Source organism: Alexandromys fortis, unplaced genomic scaffold (genome assembly GCF_014885135.2).
Source record: "Alexandromys fortis isolate MF-2015 unplaced genomic scaffold, M_Fortis_MF-2015_v1.1 scaffold_8_1_9099942, whole genome shotgun sequence".
Classification (NCBI taxonomy): Eukaryota; Metazoa; Chordata; class Mammalia; order Rodentia; family Cricetidae; genus Alexandromys; species Alexandromys fortis.
In genome coordinates, this window is record NW_026067898.1 from 4,097,316 (window position 1) to 4,121,119 (window position 23,804).

General features: G+C 41.8%; 1 protein-coding gene across 2 annotated transcripts in view; it reads right to left on the reverse strand.

Moving 5' to 3' along the window:
• Positions 1-4,169: 4,169 nt before the first annotated feature.
• Positions 4,170-23,804, reverse strand: part of Itprid2 (ITPR interacting domain containing 2) — a 34,876-nt gene continuing 15,241 nt past the window's right edge. For both annotated transcript variants that reach the window (XM_050119883.1, XM_050119894.1), the window contains 9 exons: positions 20,377-20,465; positions 17,769-18,947; positions 16,006-16,083; positions 15,795-15,922; positions 14,874-15,024; positions 13,776-13,841; positions 12,695-13,153; positions 5,935-6,053; positions 4,170-5,043 (listed from right to left, as the gene is read on the reverse strand). In XM_050119883.1, coding sequence (XP_049975840.1) covers positions 5,949-6,053; positions 12,695-13,153; positions 13,776-13,841; positions 14,874-15,024; positions 15,795-15,922; positions 16,006-16,083; positions 17,769-18,947; positions 20,377-20,465 — 2,255 coding nt within the window. In that variant the 3' untranslated portion in view covers positions 4,170-5,043; positions 5,935-5,948. The remainder of the gene's footprint in view (positions 5,044-5,934; positions 6,054-12,694; positions 13,154-13,775; positions 13,842-14,873; positions 15,025-15,794; positions 15,923-16,005; positions 16,084-17,768; positions 18,948-20,376; positions 20,466-23,804) is intronic.

Consider the following 23,804-nt stretch of genomic DNA (forward strand, 5'->3'; position numbering starts at 1 on the left):
AGATGCTTACATGATGCTGAAATAAGAAATCAAGAAGTTGGCAGTGGCTCCTGCCACTGAAATGTGCCTCCTCTTTCCATGGTCTGTAAGAGATTTCAAGGTCATGAAATATGGCTGTCCACACTTCCTGATTCTGTCTCTTAGGTAGACAAGCTACGGTTAAAAGTCACTCTGTTAGCAACATTCTGGCTGGAACTCTACATTTCCTCCTTCCAGAGATACTGCCTAGTTTAAAGGAGCGTTTTCATAAACTGTGGTCTGAATTGTTTACAATATCTAGCAGGAGAATATTCATTCCATTAGGGCTTGATGTTTTTCAGAACTATATCAAGTTGAAAATCAGTTGGCTACCAAACACCAACTAGAATCTAATGTTCTGAACCTCTCACACAGCAATTATAATGTACTCTGAATTGGAGATCTTTTGCTTGCATTATTTGTGTTGACAGTAAATCAGCTCATTTAATTTGGAGTTCACGGTAATAGTAAAGAATAAACTGGGGGTGGAAAGATGACTCAGTTGGTAAAGCATTTGTTACCCAAGTATGGAGACCTAAGTTTGATTCCTCACATCCATGTAGAAGCCAGGTGAACTGCCCTGTGTCTGTAATCTCAGAACTCGGGAAGACTGGTGGATCCCTGGTCTTCACTATTCAGCCAGGTTAGCTGAGACTGCAAGCTCCAGGTTCAGTGAGAGACACTATCTCAAAAACCAGGGTGGACAGTGACTGAAGACACTCAGTGTTGACTGCTGACCTCCAATGCGCATTGCATATGTACATAACCACCACATAATACGTACATACACACAGACATACACACACACTGTCTTAATTTATTTCATTTTTTTCAAGTTTTTAAAAACACATATTCCACCACTTCAATTGTTGCAAGAATTTTATTTATTTAGACACCAAGTCTTGTGTGTTGTAGGCCTGGGCCTGGGCCTCATGTCACAGGTTCACCTTGATCTTTTGACACACCTCCTGCTTTAGCTTCTCTTTCTTTCTTTTCTTTCTTTCTTTCTTTCTTTCTTTCTTTCTTTCTTTCTTTCTTTCCTCCCTTCCCCTTCCTTCCTTCCTTCCTTCCTTCCTTCCTTCCTTCCTTCCTTCCTTCCTTTTTTTTGTTGTTGTTTTTCGAGACAGGGTTTCTCTGTGGCTTTGGAATCTGTCCTGGAACTAGCTCTGTAGACCAGGCTGGTCTCGAACTCACAGAGATCCGCCTGCCTCTGCCTCCCGAGTGCTGTGATTAAAGGCGTGTGCCACCATCGCCCGGCATGCCTTAGCTTTCAAGTGATGAAATTACCGGCACGAGCCACCTCACTCAATCAAGACTTTGAAAGCTGTTTTCTATAGTTTATATTTCCTAAAAGTATTCTTCTATTATAAAATTATGAGATAAGTACCAGTGATGCCCATGTATGCCGTCTTCCAGCCTCCATGGGCACCTACCGTATGGGCTGCATACCGTACATGTACACGCTCACACACAGAGACAATAAAAAGAGTTAAAGAAAATTTTACTAGTAGGTCTTTTTATTCATTTTTTTTTACTGGCTGTGGAAGAATGGTTGAATAACTCTAATAAAAGATGAGATTTTAGAATAGAAAACAATAAAAAAATAAATACATTGAATGTTCATCATTTACATAATTTTATGATCTTGAAAAATAGGAAGCCAGAGCTAGGTGGTGGTGGCTCATGTCTTAAATCCCAGCACTCAGGAGGCCGAAGCAGGGGATCTCTGTGAGCTCAAAGCCAGCTTGGTCTACAAAAGAACCGCCAAAGCTGTCGCACAGAGAAGAAGACATCAATTTGTACCTAACATTGCATCCATTCTGAGATTCAGCCAAGCAGGATTTGATTAGTTGATGAGAATGAGGACATGTGGCAGAGAACAAAAGCGACACCTGCATTGCTGCTTTACCCCCACTGCTAACCACACCCAGGGAGACGGCACTTACCAGGGACTCGGGAGAGAAAGCTGAGCTCTGAGCAATGCTGCTCACCCGCCAAGGTGCACACTGATAGCACAACAGAAGAAGGGCTCTCCTCCTCCGCACATCATGCCACAATGGCATGCAGTTAGAACCGCAGTGGAAAGGCACTGTTTGTCTTCACATGGGAAGGCGTGAGGCTTCTCGTTATTGGTACCGTCTCTACTTGCCCTCACATGGAGAGGGCTGAATGAACATCACTTCTATGTGGATGCCTGCGTTTCTGCATATATTAATAGATAATAATGGTATAATTTCTGACCAAATATAAATCTAGGGATTCACAACTGAGGTTTAAGTAGTGGCCCTAATTATTCTAATGGTGCCCACACACATTGTAAAATATATTTGTGTAACCTTAGACTGTGCATTGGTTTCCTGGCTGCCCAGACCTGAATAATCACACAGAAACTATATTAATTACAACACTGCGTGGCCTATTAGTTCAGGCTTCTTGTTAAGTAACTCTTACATCTTAAATTAACCCATTTTTATTAATCTATGTATTACCTCAAGGCTATGGCCTACTGGTAAGTTTCTGGCATCTGTCTCCTTTGGCAATTACCTGGCGTCTCTCTGACTCCCGTCTACTCTCTCTAAATATCTCTTCCAGCCTGGCTATATTCTGCCTTGCCATAGGCCAAAAGAGCTTTATTCATTAACCAATAAGAGCAACACACATACAGAAGGACTTCCCACATCATCTTTATGAATCTAATTTAGAATCTTCTTTATAATACTTAAAGGTGTTTTTTGTGTTTTTAAAAAATAGAATCTTTGATAGAATGATAGAAGGAAGCATACATAAATCACGTATACATGGATTTACTAAACAATGACTCAAGAACACGAGTAACAAACTATAGTGTTTACCATAGATGGCCTTGCTTTAAACTGCCAATCCCTTCCTAATGGCGCTGCCTGTTGTTGGTGTATCATTCAGTGGCTACAAACTTCAGGAAGCATCTCGGGGCTGTCTTCTGTGCCTTCCTTTGTGAGGGCTCTTGTGCATCTTCAGAAACACTGCTCCCCAGGCACATGGTAACTTAAACTCGATGCTGGTGTGCTAGATAAACTTTCACCGATGATCCTCTAGAACAGTGTGACCTTCACACTCTCCACTTCTCTGTCTTTAGTCTGGAAACTTCACTCAAACCAGAACACATTTGTAGACTTTTCTAACCACTTTGCGTTATACTCTATCAAATTCTTTCTTGAAATTGGACACTGCTAAGCATACTTTATATGAAAAGATGTATCTGTTTTCAGTCCCTCCCATCATCCTATATAGCTCAGCATCTTGAACATGAAGATTTCCCAAGAAACCCAGGAGGAAAAGTATAACAGAGAATGCATGCCAAGTGATCTGTCTGCTGGCACAGCCTGCTGTTTCAACTCTTAGACCACCAATATTAATCATCAAAACATGGGAGTCTTATTCTGTTAGAAATAGACTGAAATTGTCTAAAATCCAAATAGTTGCATTCCTTTCTCTTCCTGTGGAATGTCTGATTTACATGTTTGCCATCACTGTCACAATCAACTGGTTAAATTCCATGAAAATTTGACTAACAATAATATTTTATGTAATTTTTCAATTATTTTTTGAGGCACAGTGACATGTGTTCCATCCAGACTGGCTTCGAACTCCTGATATATCTGCATCACTTCTACAATACTGAGATTATAGGCATGCATGTCATAACTGGCTTTTTATAAAGGCAAGGTCAACCTGGCTTTAGATGGGAGGCCCTGGGCATTTATGAGTCTGAGAGTGCTTTATTATTGTGCCTACTCTTGGTAGTGGAGACTCAACTCCCTGAGCACTGCAGGAGTCTCAGCAGGGGGAAGGAGGCTTGGTAACAAGTTCAGACTTATTGCTTAGTCATGAAATGTAATCCAAATTCTTCAGGTTGCAGGTCAATAAATAAATGAGAAATTAACATTTTAAGCAAAATAAATACTTTATTGTTTTAATGGTTTTTTGTTTCTTAGAGATCAGCCTTTATGTGATATTTCAAATATTTATAAACCTTTTAGATAGTCTTTCAAAGAATGCTAATATTTCAAGCACTTTGACTAAATTTTCTCACATAAAGTAACATATAGGAATTGAAGATTACAAATACTAAAATACTAATTTCTAATAACATTTGGTTGTTACTTTATACATTTATTTGAAACATAAAATACCGGACACTTTTTTTTTTTTTTAAAGAAAAACTAAGACTTTTCTGGTTAAAACTGAATTAAAATCATTTAGGCATGAGGAAAACAAGTCTAAATCTCATTTTGGAAAAACAAAAACAAAAACCAGCTTATTCATTTCTATTCTAGACATTCAAGTCTCAGATCCCATTACCTGACAATACTATTTAGTCTAAAAGACAGAGAAAATGTCTTAAAGTAAGACATCTGGACAAGGCAGGAATACATAGTGTTTACCATAAGGCACATAGCATAAAATTACATTTGTTTGGGCCAAGCAACAGGCTTACAGTGTAAGAACATGAAGTATCCGTAGGTAACCTCATGAAATCTACCCTCTTGCCTCTCAGTAGACTCCTCAGAATTGAGTGCATCTTTAACAGCAGAACTGTTTGTCTTCTTGGAAGCGACTCAATAAAGAGCAGTGGAGGGAAAAGTCATTGGTTGCTTCAAGCTCTCAGAAGATGAATCTGTTATTGCACAGTAAATACCTCATAGAGGTCAGTGTTGTCGAAGCTAGTCTGAAGAAATATGTTACTTATAAGCTGATTATGTCTGGAACTCTTCAAGTTTTACAATTCATTCTGTGTAGGACATCAACTGGAAAAATATTGACAAACAAATAAATACTAGACTTTCAAATGGACAGTCTGATAGTTTAGAAATGAGCCAGAAAAGTGCCTAAGTTTCTATGTATGTTTTTAAATTTTTATGCATACAGAAGTGCGTACAGTCCATTGTGTACAGTAGAAAGTATCCTCCAAAGGACAAGCAACACCTCCACCAGCAGAAATCACTGATAACGCCAGTATCACAGCTAATGGGATCCATCCCAACCCTAAGAAGAAGGAAACGTGAGTATTAAACATTGTTCAAATACTATTTTGAAAGTTTGCTTAAAAATGTAAGATTTATTCAAATAAATCCATATATATACACACACACACACATATACGTGTATGACTGTCTATCTTCATATCTAACTCTCATCTATCTATCTGCACATACATGCACACACATATGAACACTTGCACATAATTCTCTGGCTGCTGTATATTTTTTGAGAGCTAATTGTTTGATCCTTGGCTTTTGAAAAGAAATCCTCTGAGCTGGTTATGACATAACTTATTAAAATGTCTTCTTGTTTCCCACAGCTGGACCGTGTGTCGCACGTTTCATGTGACGGGGACACAGAACACGTCCACTGTGACAGTCCGTGCAGACCACTGTTCCTGCATGCTCATCAGCATCTCTGCTAGGGATACAGTCTGTAAGAGCTGTAGTGATTCATCTCAATAAGGAAACCACATAAAATTACTTAGTAAATTGTGATTAGAAATGGATCTCTGGAATGTCTGTATAAAAAATAAAAATAACAAGGAAAGGTATTATAATTTTTTGACTAATTCTCAAACTCTTGCCCATAAACTGTACATTTGAGATATAATTTAATTACTATTAAAGTAAGCTTTGGGTCTAAAGCCCAATTCCAGGATTTATTTACTATAATGAAATTCCAAAATAAACACACATTGTAGGCAGTTCTGTTCTTAAATTGAGCTGTCTATACTTTATATGAGGTTACATGTCGTTTTTATACTGTAGGACAACTAAGACACATATTATGAAAAGAAAAATTTAGCTAAAGATAACAAAGTGCACTAAAACTAAGAATTAAAAATAGGTACCAATTCATATCTAGTTAAATGAAGGAATTAATAAACATTACCTAATAAATTCCATTCAGTGACTGTCCTGCTTAGAATTCGATGCTTTACTTGAAGACACTGCTGCCAAAAGGCCACTTACAATTTCTCGCCTAATCTCCCCAACAATAGACTCTTTAATCTATAATGGAAAAAGAGAAAAACACAAACTTAATAACAGGACTAAGATTTATTTTTTTTTAGTTTTAGTTTTCAGAAATAAATGCATCCCACTTAATTGCTATAGTGAGTTAATCACAGAAGGGGCCACGGTGTTCATGGAAGCACAAAGGTGCTTGCAGTGCAAGTCCACCCTCAGCTCACATCAGACTCTGGTCTGCTGCAGCACAACCCTGCCAATGACAGTATGAAAACAATCACAGTTCTTATAGGACAAGCAAGATAAAACTGTCTCCTAAGTTACTTCACAACGACCTGCAGGACTGAATGTGAGGCTCGCACTGTGAAATCAACAGGATTCATGCTTCTAATGCGCAGAAAACCTGGAAGTGCAAAGGGATAGGCAGGCAGAAATATTCTGCCTGTTTCCACCAACTAAAAACTAATATCTAGGGAAGTTATATATTGTTTTAATCTAACATACATTTTAAGAGGACAGAAGAAACTTTCCTTTAATAATAATTGTTTTAAATATTATAAACATACTCAAAACAACAATCTACTCTAAAATTAATATTATTCTTTAGTTTTATAGTGTGCTTGTCACCTGTCTACCTTAGGTAAGAACTTTCATCTTGGGTTGGGGAAAGGCCAGTCAGTAAAGTGTTTACCACATAGGCAAGAGGATCTGACTCTGATCCGAGAACCTATGCAAAAAAAGTCAGTGTGGTGATGTGTACTTGTAATTCGGGCACCAGGGAGGTAGAGACAGGTGGGTCCCTGGAGCTCCCCCGTCTGTCCGTCAGTCTGTTAGTCCAGCCTAATGCATGAACTCAGAGTCAGTGAGAGATCTCTGTCTCACAAAACAAAGTAGAAACATCTTGAAGATGACACTTGAGGTTGTCCTCTGACTTCCACAGGCACATCCACAAGTAGACACTCAAACACACACACACACACACAGAGAGAGAGAGAGAGAGAGAGAGAGAGAGAGACAGAGACAGAGACAGAGACAGAGAGACAGAGAGCTTTTGAGGAAAGCAAACAGACCTGAGGCCATGATCATTTGAGTTAGGATTTTCTTGTCTAGATGTCTAAATACAACATAAGACCACTTTTCTTTCCAATAATATAGCCTCACCTCCAAATAGCTCTTTGTAAAGGCTTTACATGTGCATTTCCTGAAGTAAACTGACAATGCATTCCCAAATTAGTCCTGTGGTGCTTTCAACTAGCTCTTAAATTTTCTACAATTCCACAGTTTCCTGTCAGCCTGATCTATTTCCTAACACGTTCCTAAATGCATCCTGAAAACATCTCAATTGAAGTCTTTCTAAAAATGGCTCTGTCATGAAAAACTGGGACATAACACCCAGACTTCTATAGACTCTTTCTCTTTATAGGAGCGAATCAGGGCTGGAGTGACAGCTCCGTGCTAAATGCGAGCCTCGCACCAAAAAGACAAAAGAAACAAAAGCTCCTTCACTACCAACCACTCACGTGGCTACACATGTTAATAAACATAGCTTTTTAAATTTATCTCTTACCACCATTTTTAGAAGAGTAAATAACAAAGTTTTTAAAATTCATAGCATTATAGGTCCATTTTTTAAGTAAGTATGAAACATGAACACCAGATGGTCATAGCCACAGTCTATAAGGCAAATACAGTAGGTAAGAAAAGGCCAGTGCAAATCTGCATTTCACAAGATGACAGACAATTCTTTCTAAGGCAACTATAGTCAAACAAACTTGACTACATCTCCTGACTGCTCAACATTTAAACACAAACTCACTAACTAGTTAGCACACAATATACCAATTAAAAATGAATGCTAAGCATTTTGAGTAACAAGATATTACTGGCGTAAAGAATGAAAGAATACCTAAGACCCAAGAGGGGTGAAATGCATCTACAGTCCCAGTCATTCGGGGCTGGGACAGGAGGATTGCTTAAACTCAGAAGCATGAGTGTATCTTGAGCAAAATTCGTCTCAATAAAAAAGAAAATAAACAAACAAACATGACTCTCTACTGTCAGGCACATTTTACTATAGATGGGAACACACAATGATATTGTCTCAAAAACAATAAAAGGAGGTTAAGTGTGGTGGCGCATGTCTTTAATTCCAGTGCTTGGCAGCAGAGGGAGTTCCAGGACAGCCTGGTCTACAGAGAGAGTTCTAGGACAGCCAGTGCTACATAGAGAAACCCCTGTGCGGAAACAAACAAACAAACAAACAAGACAGAAAAGTAGCTACATCTGAACTAGCACTAAAATAACACAATGCTTGTAATATCTATCTCATAACTAGTCATGGAGAACTCCATTTTATACAGACAGGAGAGTTCAGGAAAGACAAGCTCAATCTCCAAAAGGCTGTGCAGACTTTAGAGTGACTACCTGACATTAAAAAGGGCTGTTGAGTGCAACACAAGTGACATGGAGGCTGCATCTACAGTGCCTCGAGCCCCAAAGCCATGACCCTTAAACAGTCTCTAAAAAATTCCCAAGGAATACATGAGAAGCTGTATTTTTACCAAAACACATGTTTCAACATGTCAGATGAACTGACAGTTGTAAACCAAGCCCAGAAGCTTAAACAAACACAGAAAACCTTTACTAAAAGCATGGCAATCTATGTTTATTCTTCAACATTCAATGTTGAATTTGCCTCTGTGAAGACGACACGTTCACATATCCAAGATATCGTCTTTTTATTCCTACATATATGTACATTTTCTAAAATATATGTAAATAGCTTCAGGCCCTTATCACACATACCATATCACAATGACTGGGGCAAATTCGAAGGCCTTACTGACTGTGTTTTTCCAACTGTGGCATGCAGACAATCTGAGCAAGGGAGTATCCTCAGTCTGACAAAAGTGTAAGTGTAAGTGCAGACTGTGTATTAAACACTTGTCTGAAAGGGCTTTGTGTCCGCTTTCTCCTTCCACAGTGGGGCTCCTTGAATTAGCATGCTGTAGTAATGAGGTGCTCAAGACCTCACAGGGTTCCTCAAGGGGAACAAAGGCCTGAGAGTCACCATTGTTTCCTGCAGGGACCGCAGGAAGAAGCTTCCTTGACTGCGCCTGCCAAGCCTGTTTAATCCTCACCTGCAGAACTCTTCTACCCAAGACAGAGCTCGCCATCCTGAATGGAGGCTTTGTTAGTGGGGCACAGGGACAAGTTTATAAGGAAGACAGAATTTAATTTTCTTGGTAGCAGATACAAGAAAGTAAGAACTTGAAATTTCGTACCATGGACATTTAAATTTAAAAGGTTACCAGTCAGAAATAAATGGAGTACGGACTACTCAGTATTTTAAATATTTTGTAAATAAACTTTTAACATAAAACTACCTAGCTGAGCTATGATAACAACAGGAATTTCTTTTGAATTTTAATGAGCAATGGCCAGTGTTATCTATGTATGTATGTTCTCAAAGTACTCCAGAGTTTGATTTGCTAAGTATCAATATTGTTTGTGCCTTGTTTATATAGGGTAAGCCCTTCTTTGTAGCCAGCAAGGGGAAATGTTAAGGCAGATTTCTTTCAAATGGTGCCATTCTGAGCTGAATGGCTTCTCCTAAAGGGTTTAGTAACACATTCTAAAGAGTTCATCAAACATTTGCCCAGCATGCCAATTTAAATGTTGACAAAGTATAACGTCTTACATATTTAATGGGAGATTCCTATAAATGACTAAGTAATTCTCTAGGACCAAGGCGGCATAATGGAAACAAGTGACTTCTATGGTCTGTACTATTGGCCAAAGAACCAATGTTCTGGTCTAAAGGGAGCAGTCTCCTCCTAGGAAATGACCTGCAACATGGATCAGGCCAATGCACTTTTTAAAACGAGAGCTCAGGCATGCATTAAGGAGCAACCATGCCAAACGAGCAAAAGGAAGTCATGTTTTTAGACCTTCCTGTCCAAAGCAGGCTAAGAGGAACAAAAGGATCAGAATTTAGTAAAAGAAAAACAGAGTTAGCAAATGTGCCATGAGCAAATGCACACAGAGTACTTACTTAATCTAACTCGAGGACTGTCCTGTGCTTAAATACGCACCTAGGAACAGATTCCTCCACACAGGATACCTGACTATGGAGGCCTGATGTACACTTTGCTAAATGTTAGCCAACCATAATCAACATACAAAACTAACTCCATTTGTAGAACAAATAAACATGCCGAATTAAAAGCTTCCAGTAGTCCACAGTCAAGTCCGGAGAATACACAAGAACCATGCAGCCTGAGCTACACTGATTTTGAAAATGGGTGTTTGTTCCAACATGTCAGAAATCCTGGGTAACAACATGCATGTGACACAAATGTCGTGTCTGCTTATTTGCATTTCAATCTCAAGATGCACGGAGTGGCCACAGAAAGCAGCTTTCAGCTGAAGCCAGGAACTCAGAACACAAACACAGATGACTTACTCATCTACCAACAAGGTCAGCCCTGCGCACAGCCATTCTTACACCTGGCCGTGTAGCTTTGTCAGATCTCAGACCATCTTCAAACAGTAACCCACATGCACCGGCCCTCCGAAGCCCCAGTTCTACAAGCACAAGCCAAACATTCCCAAGGTCCAGGGACCATTTTTACTGTTGTATGGTCTGCTTCCAGACTGTGCAACTATGCATAAAGCCATGCTACTGTTTTGGTAGTTTTCTGTCTTTTGCCCTTTCTAGTGTCGCTGATGAAGTCTGGAATGTCGTCTTTCCAACCCTATTCTACCCAGACGAGTCCTGTGGTTTTACTGCACATTTCCACAGCACGTACAATTTCAGGATGACGTCATCTGTGTGCTCACAGACTGTTTACTTTAATGTACTTTTCAAGCTACTGATGTGCAATAAATGAGAGCATCATATATGTAAGCATCAATCTTTGGCCCTAGGAGCTCAATGGACCATTTGAGGGAAGATTCTATGCTACAAACTGATTCTAAAAGTACACTTACATTCACATTAGAAATAGTTTGAAAATAGGGAACCCTAGTTTCTCTGGCTTATTTTGGCTTATTTTGCTCCTAAATTGTTAGATAAATTCTTGGATAACTGAAAGATTAGCAAATCTGCATTCATGAGACAAGAAATGTTGTATAGTGTGTGTGTGTGTATGTTTTCATATGCTTTAAGATCACAAAATTCATAAAATAAAAAGGCATAAAAACCTGAAAAGGTTTTAGGGATCACTGTAAAAGTTTTCCATTTTCCTTAGTGTTTGTCTTCTTTAGCCCGCTGTAATTTACGTTACCGATTTTATGGCTTACAGGTACTTTCTCCTACCCTAGATACTTTGTAAACTGTATTGCTGGTTTCTTTTTGTTTTACCTTTTGAGTAGTCTTGGGCTGTGGAGGGGGGTGTCATACTTGGAGCCACACACATGCCAAATGCTGCCTTTGCTGGGGTCACACTTCAGCCTAAAACTTTTGCCACTAAGCTACAGATGAAACCATAAAGTGGCTTTTAAAATATATAATATATTCTTCTTTTTAGCTAATGGCAAAAAATAAAAGGTGCTTTTATCAGGAATTTTGGACTGGATGAAAGGAAAAGTACAACTGTTTGTACTCCCTCTTCGTGGTTATTCTTAGGAAAACAGAACAGACAGTATCCCGGGGTCTAACCTCCACAGAGACAGATTAAAACGCCATCATGAAGCTTGTCCATAGTGCTTTTCTTCTTAAAGATACACACCGGTTTATGTGAATGTAACTCAACAGTAAAGCCCGTGCTGTAACTTGCATCTCCAATCCCCGGAGGCCCCTGTGCAATGAGTCTCAGAGGTGTGCCTTTTGAGAGCCACCAGATTAATCCACGTGTGGGCTCATAATTCTACAGGCTACAGGAAGTCAAAGAAACTTGCAAGGGGGGACCAGGTATAAAGTAGCCAGGTCCTGGGGCACAGAACAGGCCATGGGTGCTCTTTGTTTTCCTGGACCCTAGAGTTCCCTTCTCCCCTCCCAGCTAACACAGGGCAAGCAGCCCTGCTGTGTCCTTCTGTCCTGCTGCAGCCTTCTCCACCTGCTCGGCTGCAGCATAGGCTACGAACACAGAACCACATGCTTCAGGGCTGAAATCTCTGAGCACAACAGAAACAAACCTTTCCTGTATCAGCTTGTTCTCCAGGGCATTTTGTCAGGGCAATGGAAAGGTCACAGCCATTCTATAAATTTTTTCAATTAACTTTTAACCGTATAACCTCCATAGAAGTCTGTGATTCCTTTCGGAACCCAGAACTGTGGTTAACACTTTAGGAACCCACACTGTTGTCATCCCGGGTAAACCCCTTTTTCATACCATGTTTCAATCTATGAACAATCGTACAATTTCTACACTTTTCCAACCATCAAAGGAAAGAGAACAAATTCTTCTCAGTCATTAATCTCCTACTTATCTCATGCCAACTGGAATTTTATAAAATGACAGCTCTAATTCTGGAAGAGGCCTAATGGGCTCTCCCGCCTTCCACCTTCAGGAACAGCTTCTGCACTAGAGTGGGACCACCCTGCTGAAAACCACAGAAACACGTGGGGAGTGGGAAAGCTCCTGCACCCACTGCAGTCAGCCTCACACGTAAGCAGCACCTGAGCAGCTCTACCAGGACACGCATGCGCAATGACCGACGCACGCCCAGACTCGACTCACCTCCCTTATGACTTGCTGCAACTCATCCTGCTCCACGTTCCGATGCGTTTCCTCAGCAGCTGGCAGCAGCTCTTCTTGCTCTTCCTCCAGGTGAGATGTAAGTCCTACAACCTGTGAGGCTTCCTCAGCTGCTCCAGCTTCCTCAGAACTCTCCAGCTCTGGAGGTGTCTGCACAGAGCCTGTTCTGGAGGGGGCTGTTGGCGTCAGGGCCACAGAGGCTCGGAAGATCTTCTTTCTCGCCACCAAGCGGGCTCGGGGTTTGCTTCCCGAGTTGCCAGAAGGCCCTCTGGATCTTCTGGTGTTGTGGGAGGGGCTGGAACAGACGGAAGATGACTCTGATGTGGCCTGAGAGAAAACGGACTCTGAGCTCTCTCCAGGAGGGATTTCAAACCCCATCTCTCCAAGTCCCAGGCCCAGCTCCGACTTCAGGTACGACTGCTCCCGTATCAGTTCTGTGACCTGGGGGGCCAAAACACGGCTCTTCACTCACAAGATGAAGACTGGTAATTAGGAAAACTAAATTCCCAACTATGCCAGCTGTCCCAAACTGCAAGGGTTTGTAAAGGCATAGTTCTATTTCACTATCTTACCAACTGGCCTATTTCATTTCCAAAAACCAATTTAAATTCACAGTAACCTCAAGTCGTAACTCGGGAATGTAAGAAACACAGTGAATTGTACTAGTTAACACACAGATGTCTGAATTATTTCATGGAGGAGTAACTAAAGAAAAATAAAACAGCTGCTCAGAAGGCTTTGACAGTAAGTCTGCAATGTAATGAGGATCACATAAGTCATCTTACAGATTCTGTGAGGACCTTCATCTACAGGAAAGGATCCTAGGAGGGTAAACAAAGTGTCTCTACAGTGCACACTTCCTCATGGTATGGGACAAATCACTATCCCAATGCAGCTGGCTTCCTAGGGGCCCAAAATGGCACTAGATTTCTAAGTGGCAAACCCACTTTCGGTAAATTTAACTTCCTGACCTCTGTATTTAGAACCAGCAGGCCTTGTATGGGAACGGGACAAACTGCACGCTCACGAGACGCCCCGGGGCCTGGGGAGGACAGAGACTTACTGGCTCCATGACGTTCAGTGGAGACGGGCAGGACAAGTTGTCAGCACTTCTACTACCACACATCCCCTGAGAAGTAAGGACAACACACGCGCTTACACATGGACACAGTGTGTCACAGGAACCAAGCACTGTAGTCAATCAACTGCCATGAGTTCCATCAGATGTATCACTGTGACAGCTACACAGACATCTGCTGCTCTGCTCCCAACACTTCTCAGAACGATGGCTCAAAACCACGGAAGCATGCATCCGAAATGATTTGGAATATTGTTTTATCTATGAATAAATACAGCTTCCTTTGCATATTTCTAAACATACATCCATTTTAACAAAATCAAACATGAAAAAGTAGGATAAAATTCAGAATTTCAAACAAACATATTTTATAACTGGAAAGATAGTGGCAACAACCAGAACATAATGGTGAGGCTCAGATCCCATGGGACAGCATGTTAGAAGTGCTGGGGAATGACAGAACATGAGGTCAGTGTCCCTTTCTTTATTCCTGCATACAGGGATCACATCATGACATCGCACTTGGTTCCTTAAGGAGGGGCACTGCCAGGGGATAGGGCATGTATTTGGCCTAGGGGAGCCCTCAGGTTCAATCTTTAGCTTCAGAACAAAAACATAAAGCAAAAACCCACAAGGAATGGAAAGGAACTACACTGAAACAAAGAAAAAATCCAAAGCCATAGGCCCTTTACTTAAACAAGGAGGCCGGTGAAAAGGAGCAATATACTATGTTCTTTGGAGATAAAAGCAGGGATAAGGACTTAAAGTAGTTATATTTTAATTCGTTAAAATTTTTCCTTCAAAAACAGAACTTTTATGTTGATCTTTGCTTTTTCTTTTACTGAAAATTATCATTAAAATTTTCAATGTATTTCTAATTATACTAATTATGAAACTTATACTTTGTACATAAAACTGCTGTGTATAATATGAAGTAATTAAGGCAAAATTAAATCTTCAGTAAGTAGGATGAAAACTACTTGAACATCATGCATGGTTCTAAAGCCATTAAAGCCAACGGTTAAACAAATCCCTGCACATTATGAACAACCCTACTTGGGACTCTGGACCCCCACAGCATACCGGAAGCACAGAGGATCGGAAAGGGGAAGGCACCCGGACTGCACGGAGCTGCTCATCCAGGCCCAGCAGCCGCTCCTCCAGCTGCATCTCCAGTTCCTGCAGCTCCATTCGGACAGAGTTCCTCAAGCCCTGCAGCTGATCCACTTCATACCTGCAGATTGTGAGAAGCGGAACTTTAGAAAAAAGTAGCCGAGAGATTTCCAGTAATGACTACAAACACTAGACACTTGAATACTGTGAACTAATGAACGTTTACAAAAGATTGCAGTTCCATCAACTTGGACAGAAGCAACCCTGAGGTAATGAATAGGTCTTTTTTTTTTTTTTTTTTTTTTTTTGGTTTTTCGAGACAGGGTTTCTCTGTGGCTTTGGAGCCTGTCCTGGAACTAGCTTTTTGTAGACCAGGCTGGTCTCGAACTCACAGAGATCCTCCTGCCTCTGCCTCCCGAGTGCTGGGATTAAAGGCATGTGCCACCACCGCCCGGCTGAATAGGTCTTTTTTAAAAAATAATTTTTTATTTTTATTTCATGTGAATTTGTGTTTTGTCTGCATGTATGTCACATGTGAAGGTATTGGATCCCTTGAAATTGGAGTTACAGGCAGATATGAGCTTCCATGTGGGTGCTGGGAATTGATCTAGGATCCCCTGGAAGAGCAGCCACTGCTTTTAACTGCTGAGTCATCTCTCCAGCCCATGACTAGGCCTTTGATCCCTTGCACTGTCACCTCTGTAAAGCAGACTACTGAGAGTCTTGTTTGGCACACTGGGGGTGCAGGTATAACTTCAGTAATCTCCCTGTGCCTATCTCTTACCTACACTGCTTCTCCAAAGACAGAGTTCACAGAGTGTGAACCAAGCAATGCTGAAGGCCCGCTCTCTAAAGACAAGGCTCTGACTTCAGTAACGAATGAAGCTTTACCTGTCCTCCTCTGTCATATGAGGGTACACCATGGTTTGCTGCCGCAGCATGGCCAACTCCAAGTCCATCATCTGCGTTCTGAACAGATTCAGGCTCCGTCTCACGACTTGGAGCTCCTGAAAGGTATTCTGAAATGCAACCGAATACGATTACACCTCTAAGTAACACTAACTAACTATCCTGCAATGGAAAGGGTTAGGAGGGAACTTACTTCATAAAGAGGTAGAACAGACGACTTCTGAGTACTGTATGGGGCAGCAGCAAGATCAGGTCCTCTCATCAGGGGGTACTTCAAACAATGAAACAGGATGAAAAGTCAGGTCAAAGTGGCTACCACCAAGCTCTCTAAGATGCTAAGGCTATTGTTAGACATGCATTATCATTTCTTGTTGAAATAGGAGCCCAGCAATGTCTATAATCAGCAAGGAAAGAAATTACTCTCTAATGCTACCTATTATTCTTAAATAGTTCAGGTCCAAATTACTCTGTTTAGGAAACAAAAGTGGTGTGTGTGTGTGTGTTCACAGAATTCCCTTCTTGCCTTAAAAAAATTAAGTAGAAAGCCAAGTGAGACTTGCAATAGCAGACTGCATCACAGTGGTGTGGCTGGAGAGAACAGCCAGCAGTCATCACACAGACTCTCAGTGGGACGTATTCTATTGTTATAGGCAGAGAAGACAGAAAGTTGCCTTGCCCCATCTCACAATGTAAGGAAGAAAAAAAAGAGAAAGTTAAAAAAGAATAGTGTAAATGTGTACATGTGAGTGTGTGTGAGATGAGCATGTATGTGAGTGTGTTAGTGTATGTGAATATGTTTGCAATGTGAGTGTGTGTGGCTGTATCAGTGTGTGCAGATGCTCAGTATGAATGTGCTTGTGTGTGTGTGTGTGTGTGTGTGAAAGAGAATGTGTAGGAGTGTGTGAGTATGTGGTAGGAGGCTATGACGTGAAAAAAGAGCAAAAATCCAGTGGGCTGAGCTGAACTTCAGACACCACTGAAGGTTGCAGTCGAAGCAAAGAGTGGCAAGGCCAGAGCTCTGCAGTGGGAAAATGACAACAACAAGATCACCCGATCCACCCAACCAAGTGACAGGTGCAGATAACCCCAGTCAAGGACACAGAGAACCCTGCAGGCCCTGCTGCTCAGTATCACCCAAGCCAAGAGGGTGAGATGGGGAGTGGGGCGATTCCTCGGCTACACTCATGGCCACAGCCCACAGGTGAAGTTGCTGGCCTGGGAAGGCACAGAGAGAGGGGACTCTGAGAAGTCTCAGCCTCACAGAAGGACAGCCAGAACTGTTCCACGGGGAAGGAGAAGTAGGTATGTCTGGTCGGACTGCAGACCGTTCGGGACAGTTGTCGGAGACGAGGGTGGTATCTAACAGGTCTATTCTATTGTTCTTTGAAGAGCTGCAACTCTGATTTTCACCGAAGCGGCTTGCCGTCCACTCTTTCATGGTAACAGACAGCATGCACTGGGCATTCACACTTTACCTGATTCTCTTCGGAGCAGTTCCAGTTTTGAGCCCATGGAAACAGACTAATTCTGTGCCAGGAGGCAGCATCAGAGGTCAGCAGATGAAGAGGAAAGCCTAGTCACAGAGCTATAAGAACCAGGAGAACATCGTGCCAGTGGAGTCAATGAGAAGACTTTGAAAGTTAGGGGATCACACATCCAAATGGCAGAAAGGAGGAGGAAAGGCTGGGGATGCTCTTGACAGGACAGCCTGAGGTTGCGGAAAAAGAGAATGAAGGAGAGGCTAAAGGCAAACACATGCAACAGTCCCTCTCTCAAAGAGGAGGCTGTCAGCACAGAAATGAACTGTTTGGGATTAGTTACAGCTTCTAGAGAGCAGGTACAGATGAGCTCAGGCGAGTAGGAAGACAGGCTGAGGTGGTTTGTCCACTCAGTTCTCACTTCCTGCTGACTTAAGAAGAAGGTGGAACAGTAAAGTATGGAGCTCTCTTTTCTCACCTGTGAAAGGTTCTGTAGTGAGTTTCTGATATCATGCAACACTCTCCGCAACTGCATCTCTATGGCGGAAGGAGGATTCACGGGGCACGCCCTGTACAGGTGGGCAGCATGTCTATGTGAATAGGGACACCCGAAAGGAGAAGAGAAGCTACTACACGAGGTGCCTGATATGTTGGGGACACTGTGGGCACTCAGAGTTCTCATGTGCTCACACAGGGGCCTGTCCTGCCACTCATGGGCAGAGTGAAGGGAGCAGGTGGACTGGGATATTGGAGCAAACTGTGGACAAGGGGGAAGCCGTCCGTGGGGGCATTCCTCCGGCCGTGTCGCCTCACTCTGAGGGGCTTCTTCTTTCTTCACAGAGGACGGGGGGATGAAGATGGTGGATTTAACCACAGACTGACCGTCGTGCTCAGTCACTTGCTTTTCCAATTCTTGTTCCTCCTCAGGTGTGTACTTGTAGGTGAAGGAAGGCGGGCTGCACCTGGTCTCTTTTCCTGGAGATAATCGCACATTTACAGAAGACACAACCCTTACTGGGCTCAGTAAGGTGGTCGGCAAAGACTGAGACCTTCTTAGGGGATAGCCAGCTTTTGCAAGCAAGTACCTTTGTTTCAACAGATCCTTTGACTTTATTAGGCTCCGCCCTACTCTTTGAGCAGACGGATTGCACACCTTCATCTGAGCTCTCTGCAAGGCAGTATTCACTCTCTCCACAGAGGAGGGAAACCCAGTTTTCTTTTCAGAGCTCACAGCGCTGCACTGGGCTTCAATGGAAGCCAAGGACTTGAGAATGTGGTGTGTGGTATACTGGGGGAATTCGGAGCCACCGCCCCTCTCCACATCGCTGTCTTCACTCCCTTCCCTCTGGAGCTCTCCAACCTCTTCCACGGCAGCATTCTCGGGGTCACCTGGATCCCTCGGGGACTCTTTGCTCCCAGTGCTCTCTGCAGTCTCACACTGAGGGGAATCCTGGCTGTCTGCGTTCCTGCTGTCAGCAACTACGGCCACCTTCGCTTTTCCTTTCTCAACAGGGGCACGAGACTCCTCTTCTGACTCGTTAAAATAAGGCTGGTCTTGTACTGTAGGCGTCACGTGGTCTTCCCCAAGTGAGGTGACAGTGGTCTCGCTGTCACAGCTGTCAGCACTACTCCCCATGGCTTGCAGGGGTTCGTGAACCTGAAATGGAGACCATTTGGGAGGATGGGAATAAAATCAGAGCCACCACGGACAAAAGACTGCAGATGAGATATGTCTGCTATTGTGCTTGGTTTGGTTTTTACCACCTCCCTCCCCACTTACTCATGGAGATTGTTTAAGGTCTATTTTTCTTCAATTTCTTTCCCAACACATGACACTGACTCACAGAAATGGACAAAAATGTCTTAATGTTCTCTTCTAGTACCTATAATTTCCCTAGCTCTCACCACTTCTCTTCATTCTGAAAGGAATCACGTTCTTTTCCCACATCTAACCATGTTGTACTTGTGATCACGTGGCTCCGGACCAGGTGGTCCATCCACAGATTCCACTGGATCAAACCCTCCTTACGGTCTTCAGCTCCTTCCCTAAACTGGACAGCTTCCCTCCCATGCTAAGACATAGAAAATTCTTAAGGAAGTGGTCATCCTTGCTTGAAAACCTAGCCAAGGGTCTTATCTTTCCTTCCTCATCACTGAAGTATCATGCAGGCTGTCTTTCCCTAGTTTATTTCATCATAACCATATGCCCTCTTCCCACTGCCCAATTCTTTGGCAGTCCATTGTTCTTTATTTAAATGTATTTAATATACATAACCTGCCAAGTATCATATCTTAGCCTATTTTATCTTAAGGATGCTCAAACCACTCATACTAACTTACAGGTGAGCAAAATTATCTAAATCAGTCTTGAAAACACACTGAGTCTAACCAGTCTTACCCATGTGTACAGGGCCAGGGCCACCCACTGGAACATAGACAATCTAATAGTGGCCGTCCAGAACTCCAAAGAAAAATGACCCCTCCCCTAGCTGTTATCAGCTGCCAATAACTCAGGTCAGGGTAGATCATTGGGATCTCCTCTTACTGACTCTTCCTGGGTCTTTCTGGGTGTGTTGCTTGCCTGTTTACCCTTCAAATGTCATGTTTCTAGAAAGCTCTTTATTCTTTTTTTCCTTAATTTTCAAATTTTATTAAAGACACTTTGAACACCTTCATGAGCATTCTGTGCTACACATACCAACTGACCCATAGCTCCTCAAGGATAAAGAAGCACCTGCTTCCTGGGTCACCTAACACAGTCTAACTTTTCACAGTAGTCCACAAAACTAGCAGAAATAAGAGTTTTCAAATAAACAAGTTATTATAAAATGTTGGCATATATAAATGTAAACAAATAAAAAAAACATCAGGCCAAGTACTTTAAAGACCAAAGTAATTTAGTCACTAATAATACAAAATTAAGATTTTTTTTAATACTCAGAGATCATGAATGAGTAAAACCTGAGATTTACAGTCAAATACTTAGCCAAGATCTATATTCCAGACATGTCTTACTGTGGTAAGACATGGACAGATCGCCGTAAGCTGAAGATGTGTAAGAGCCCCTCCTCCAACAGAAGCAGTACCTGAAGATGATTGAGCGAGAGGCAGTCCGCAGAGTCCTCAGCGAAGCCGCTGCTGTCCGAGTGCTGACTTGCCGTTCTCAGCAGGTGATCTGTCAGCAGAAACACACTGGTAAACAAAACTGCATAGGCCTGTATGCAGCAAGGCGTTCATAGATGTGAGCCCCAATAGAGCAGCCCAGATTACCTATGAAAAATCACGGCTTCAATGCATGGCAAGTAAATCAAGTTCAAGTAAAAGCTGGGTCCGGTCTTCTATCAGAAACCCACAGTATTCACTTGCCCGCTAGGCTTCAATGGTAATGCAGTGAAGTAAAATTAGAACATTATATGTAGAATGCATTTAAAAAGTTTTATATCTTCTGAGTATGAAAGAATGAAATTAAGGGCAATAAACCAAATCATTTGAAATGTGAGGGTATTTAAATATCTCTAGTATTTGTAATGATACAAGTATTTGTATTAGGAAATAATTCTTTCATAAGAATTATGCCAAAGTCAAAGATTCAATTAATATATAACATTGCTAATATTGTAAAAACATGTTTATTGTTACATCACAAGGCTCTAATTTCTACATATATAAATATGTATACATGCTTTTAAGAAAGATGCTAACTCCAGCAAGCAAGACGACACTGTTCCACACGAGAGCTACCATAGAGGGGATGGTATAGCTAGCTCATTTGCAAGGATCCGAGAGACAGGAGAGCCTTGCAGAGCTTCAGAGATAATAGCCAAATACAGTATTTACCAAATAATCTGAACCAGATAATATGACTAAATAAAATTCAAAGTTAAAGTTCACTTGGCTTTAAAAACATCCCACTGGAGTTTTGGGGTTCATGAAATGTGACTTTGATCCTATTAAAAACAAAGTAATTCTACAACAGTATTTATAATATTAATAAAGCTCTATAATGAGTTATGGTAGTGTTCCATATCCTTAACAAACCTAGAAATGCTGGAATAATTACCACACTCAATTGTAACAAATCCTTACCACCAGTTCTAATGAAAATTAATTTATTCAAAAATGAACTAACAGTAAATTAACAAGCAACATCAGAGCTCTTGTCCGTGTGCTGGTGGTTCCATGTCCTTGCTATGCTTTGCTTTCTAACTACGAGCCCATGAAACCAGGGCAACTTTATTCTTAATGTTCTGGTATGCAGAACAACAGGGCAATGCTTGCTTAATGCCTCAGTCCTAGCTCTCCACACAACTGAGCAGTCATATAAATGATCTAGAAGCTAAAGTACCCATTTGGTTGGGAAAAGGGAACTTTGGTGGAGTACAGAGGCCAGAAAGACCTGTTGGATGTGCAGCAGAATAAGGTCTGAGCCGGTTGCCCTCAAAGCTGAGTACCGTGTGATTCCCACAGAGTGAATGGCAATGGAGACTATGCAGGCTTCGGAGTGGGCATGAGCAAGTGAGCAGAACAAAGAGCTTAAGTTCTTCAGTGACTCCTCTCCTCTGCAGATTGAGACGGCAGGAAAATATTCCCTTAGCTGCAAAGCACTCAGGACTGCTGTGCTCATCTACAAGCCCAGAGAGACTGAGCTGCAGAGAAAGGCCTTGCCTACAAGCAGCATTCTAAAAGTCTGAATATCCCAACTGACGGTCTTTAGGTAGACATTTCTGTTCCATATAAAGCATAGTTCTCTTCAGCTGAAGAGATGGCTCAGCAGTAAAGAACATTTGTTTTTGCAGAGGACCTGGGTTCGATTCCCAGCATCCATAGTCATCTGTGGTTCGTAAATAACTATAACTCCAGTTCTAGGGGATACAACACCTTCTTCTCGCTCGCCTCCATGGACACCAAGTACACAGACATACATACAAGGAAAATAGTCATAAAATAATCCTTATAAAATGAAACCACAGTTCTTCATTAGAGAAATTTAGAGCTAAGGATTAATTCTCAGTTCTGAAGACATTGAATATTATCCAAATTTAAAAGTTCTAAGAAGTATTTAAGTGTGAAAACATAAAACAAAACATGGCAACCATCCGCTCAGTATCAAAGAAACTAAATACAATCAGCATATTCTCTTCTAGATGTTTAAGAAAAGTCTGTTACGTCTTCTCTCACAAGACCAGTGCTGGACTTCTAGGAATGTGAAGCCACACAATGAACACGAGGCTGGGACACTCCGAGCCACTGAGCCTTTCCAAGGTGCAGGAGGTCGGGAACTTCAGCTTGTGAAGTCCTACTAGTGAAGCCGTGCACCATGTCTATTCTGGCTCTGGAGTGAGTGGCCTGCTCCGATTCTAACTCTGAGATTAGGATCAGCCAACGACATACCATATTACCAGAATTCCTTCCCAAATGGAGAAGACGTGGCTGTTTCCTCACCCCCTTTCTTGTGAATGCACACACAAAGCACTCTTACTGCTAGTTTATAAAAGATTTATTCACAAATGTGTTACTAGATTGCTTACGCTGTAACCAACAAGAATGAAGACTGTGAGAGGAAGAAACTCAGCTGTGACCATACACTGAGGACGTCTCCCCGCCCCTTAGCTCCCTAAGACAACTAAATGCGATTTCACTCTGTTGTCATCCTCCTCTGCCTGTCCACCCTAAGCAAAGACTGAAGCATCACTTCAGACCTCAGGTGCAGATATATTTATTTATGGACTTAAGAAGGAAGGAAAAGTCAGTGAGGAAGTTCATTTTGTGCCTGTCGAGAGCTGCAGTCCAGAGGGCCCTATTCTTTAATGCCACACTGCAAAGGAAGAGAAGTCGCACGCAAACTGTCCCTCAGGAGGAATTTCAGAGATCAGGAGGGCAAACATATAATTTTCTATTTTAGGAACATACATATACATTTTTGTTAAAAACAAAAAACCACGGTGGTTTGGTATGTGTAAAGTTTCAAAAATAAACAGTCCTACCTGCAGTGGCCATTGAACTCCTTCCTCTTTCCCTAAATACCAAAAGCTCTGTGACTCTAAAGCCAGACCGCGTTTTCTAGTTCAAGTCACAAGTGTGGGGATGGATCCAAAGGTTCTCCAGTCAATAATTAATGATTGAAGAGGAAAGTGCACCTGTGGCCACTCACCTTTGAGCGATTCTTTAGATTTATCTAACTTGGTTTAACAATTGCGAGCAAGTTTTTGCCAGTTACACTGCATGTATTATACTTACAAGATGTGTTTGCATAAGGAAAACCTAGCCAGAGAACATAAGAGTTTCCAGTCCGGCCAATGTAAAAGCAATCTCGATCTGTTTCAGCACATCTGCAGATCTGAGTACCATTTGGAGCACCCAGACATGTTTAATGAGGTCATTACAGGATAGACAATCTAATATTAGTTTATAAGTATAAATGTCTCCCCCACATAAAAATCCCACAGTAATTTAACACACACCCCCTGTATCCTAATCTTTGCACACTTACTGCTCCTACAGCACTGATGGAGAA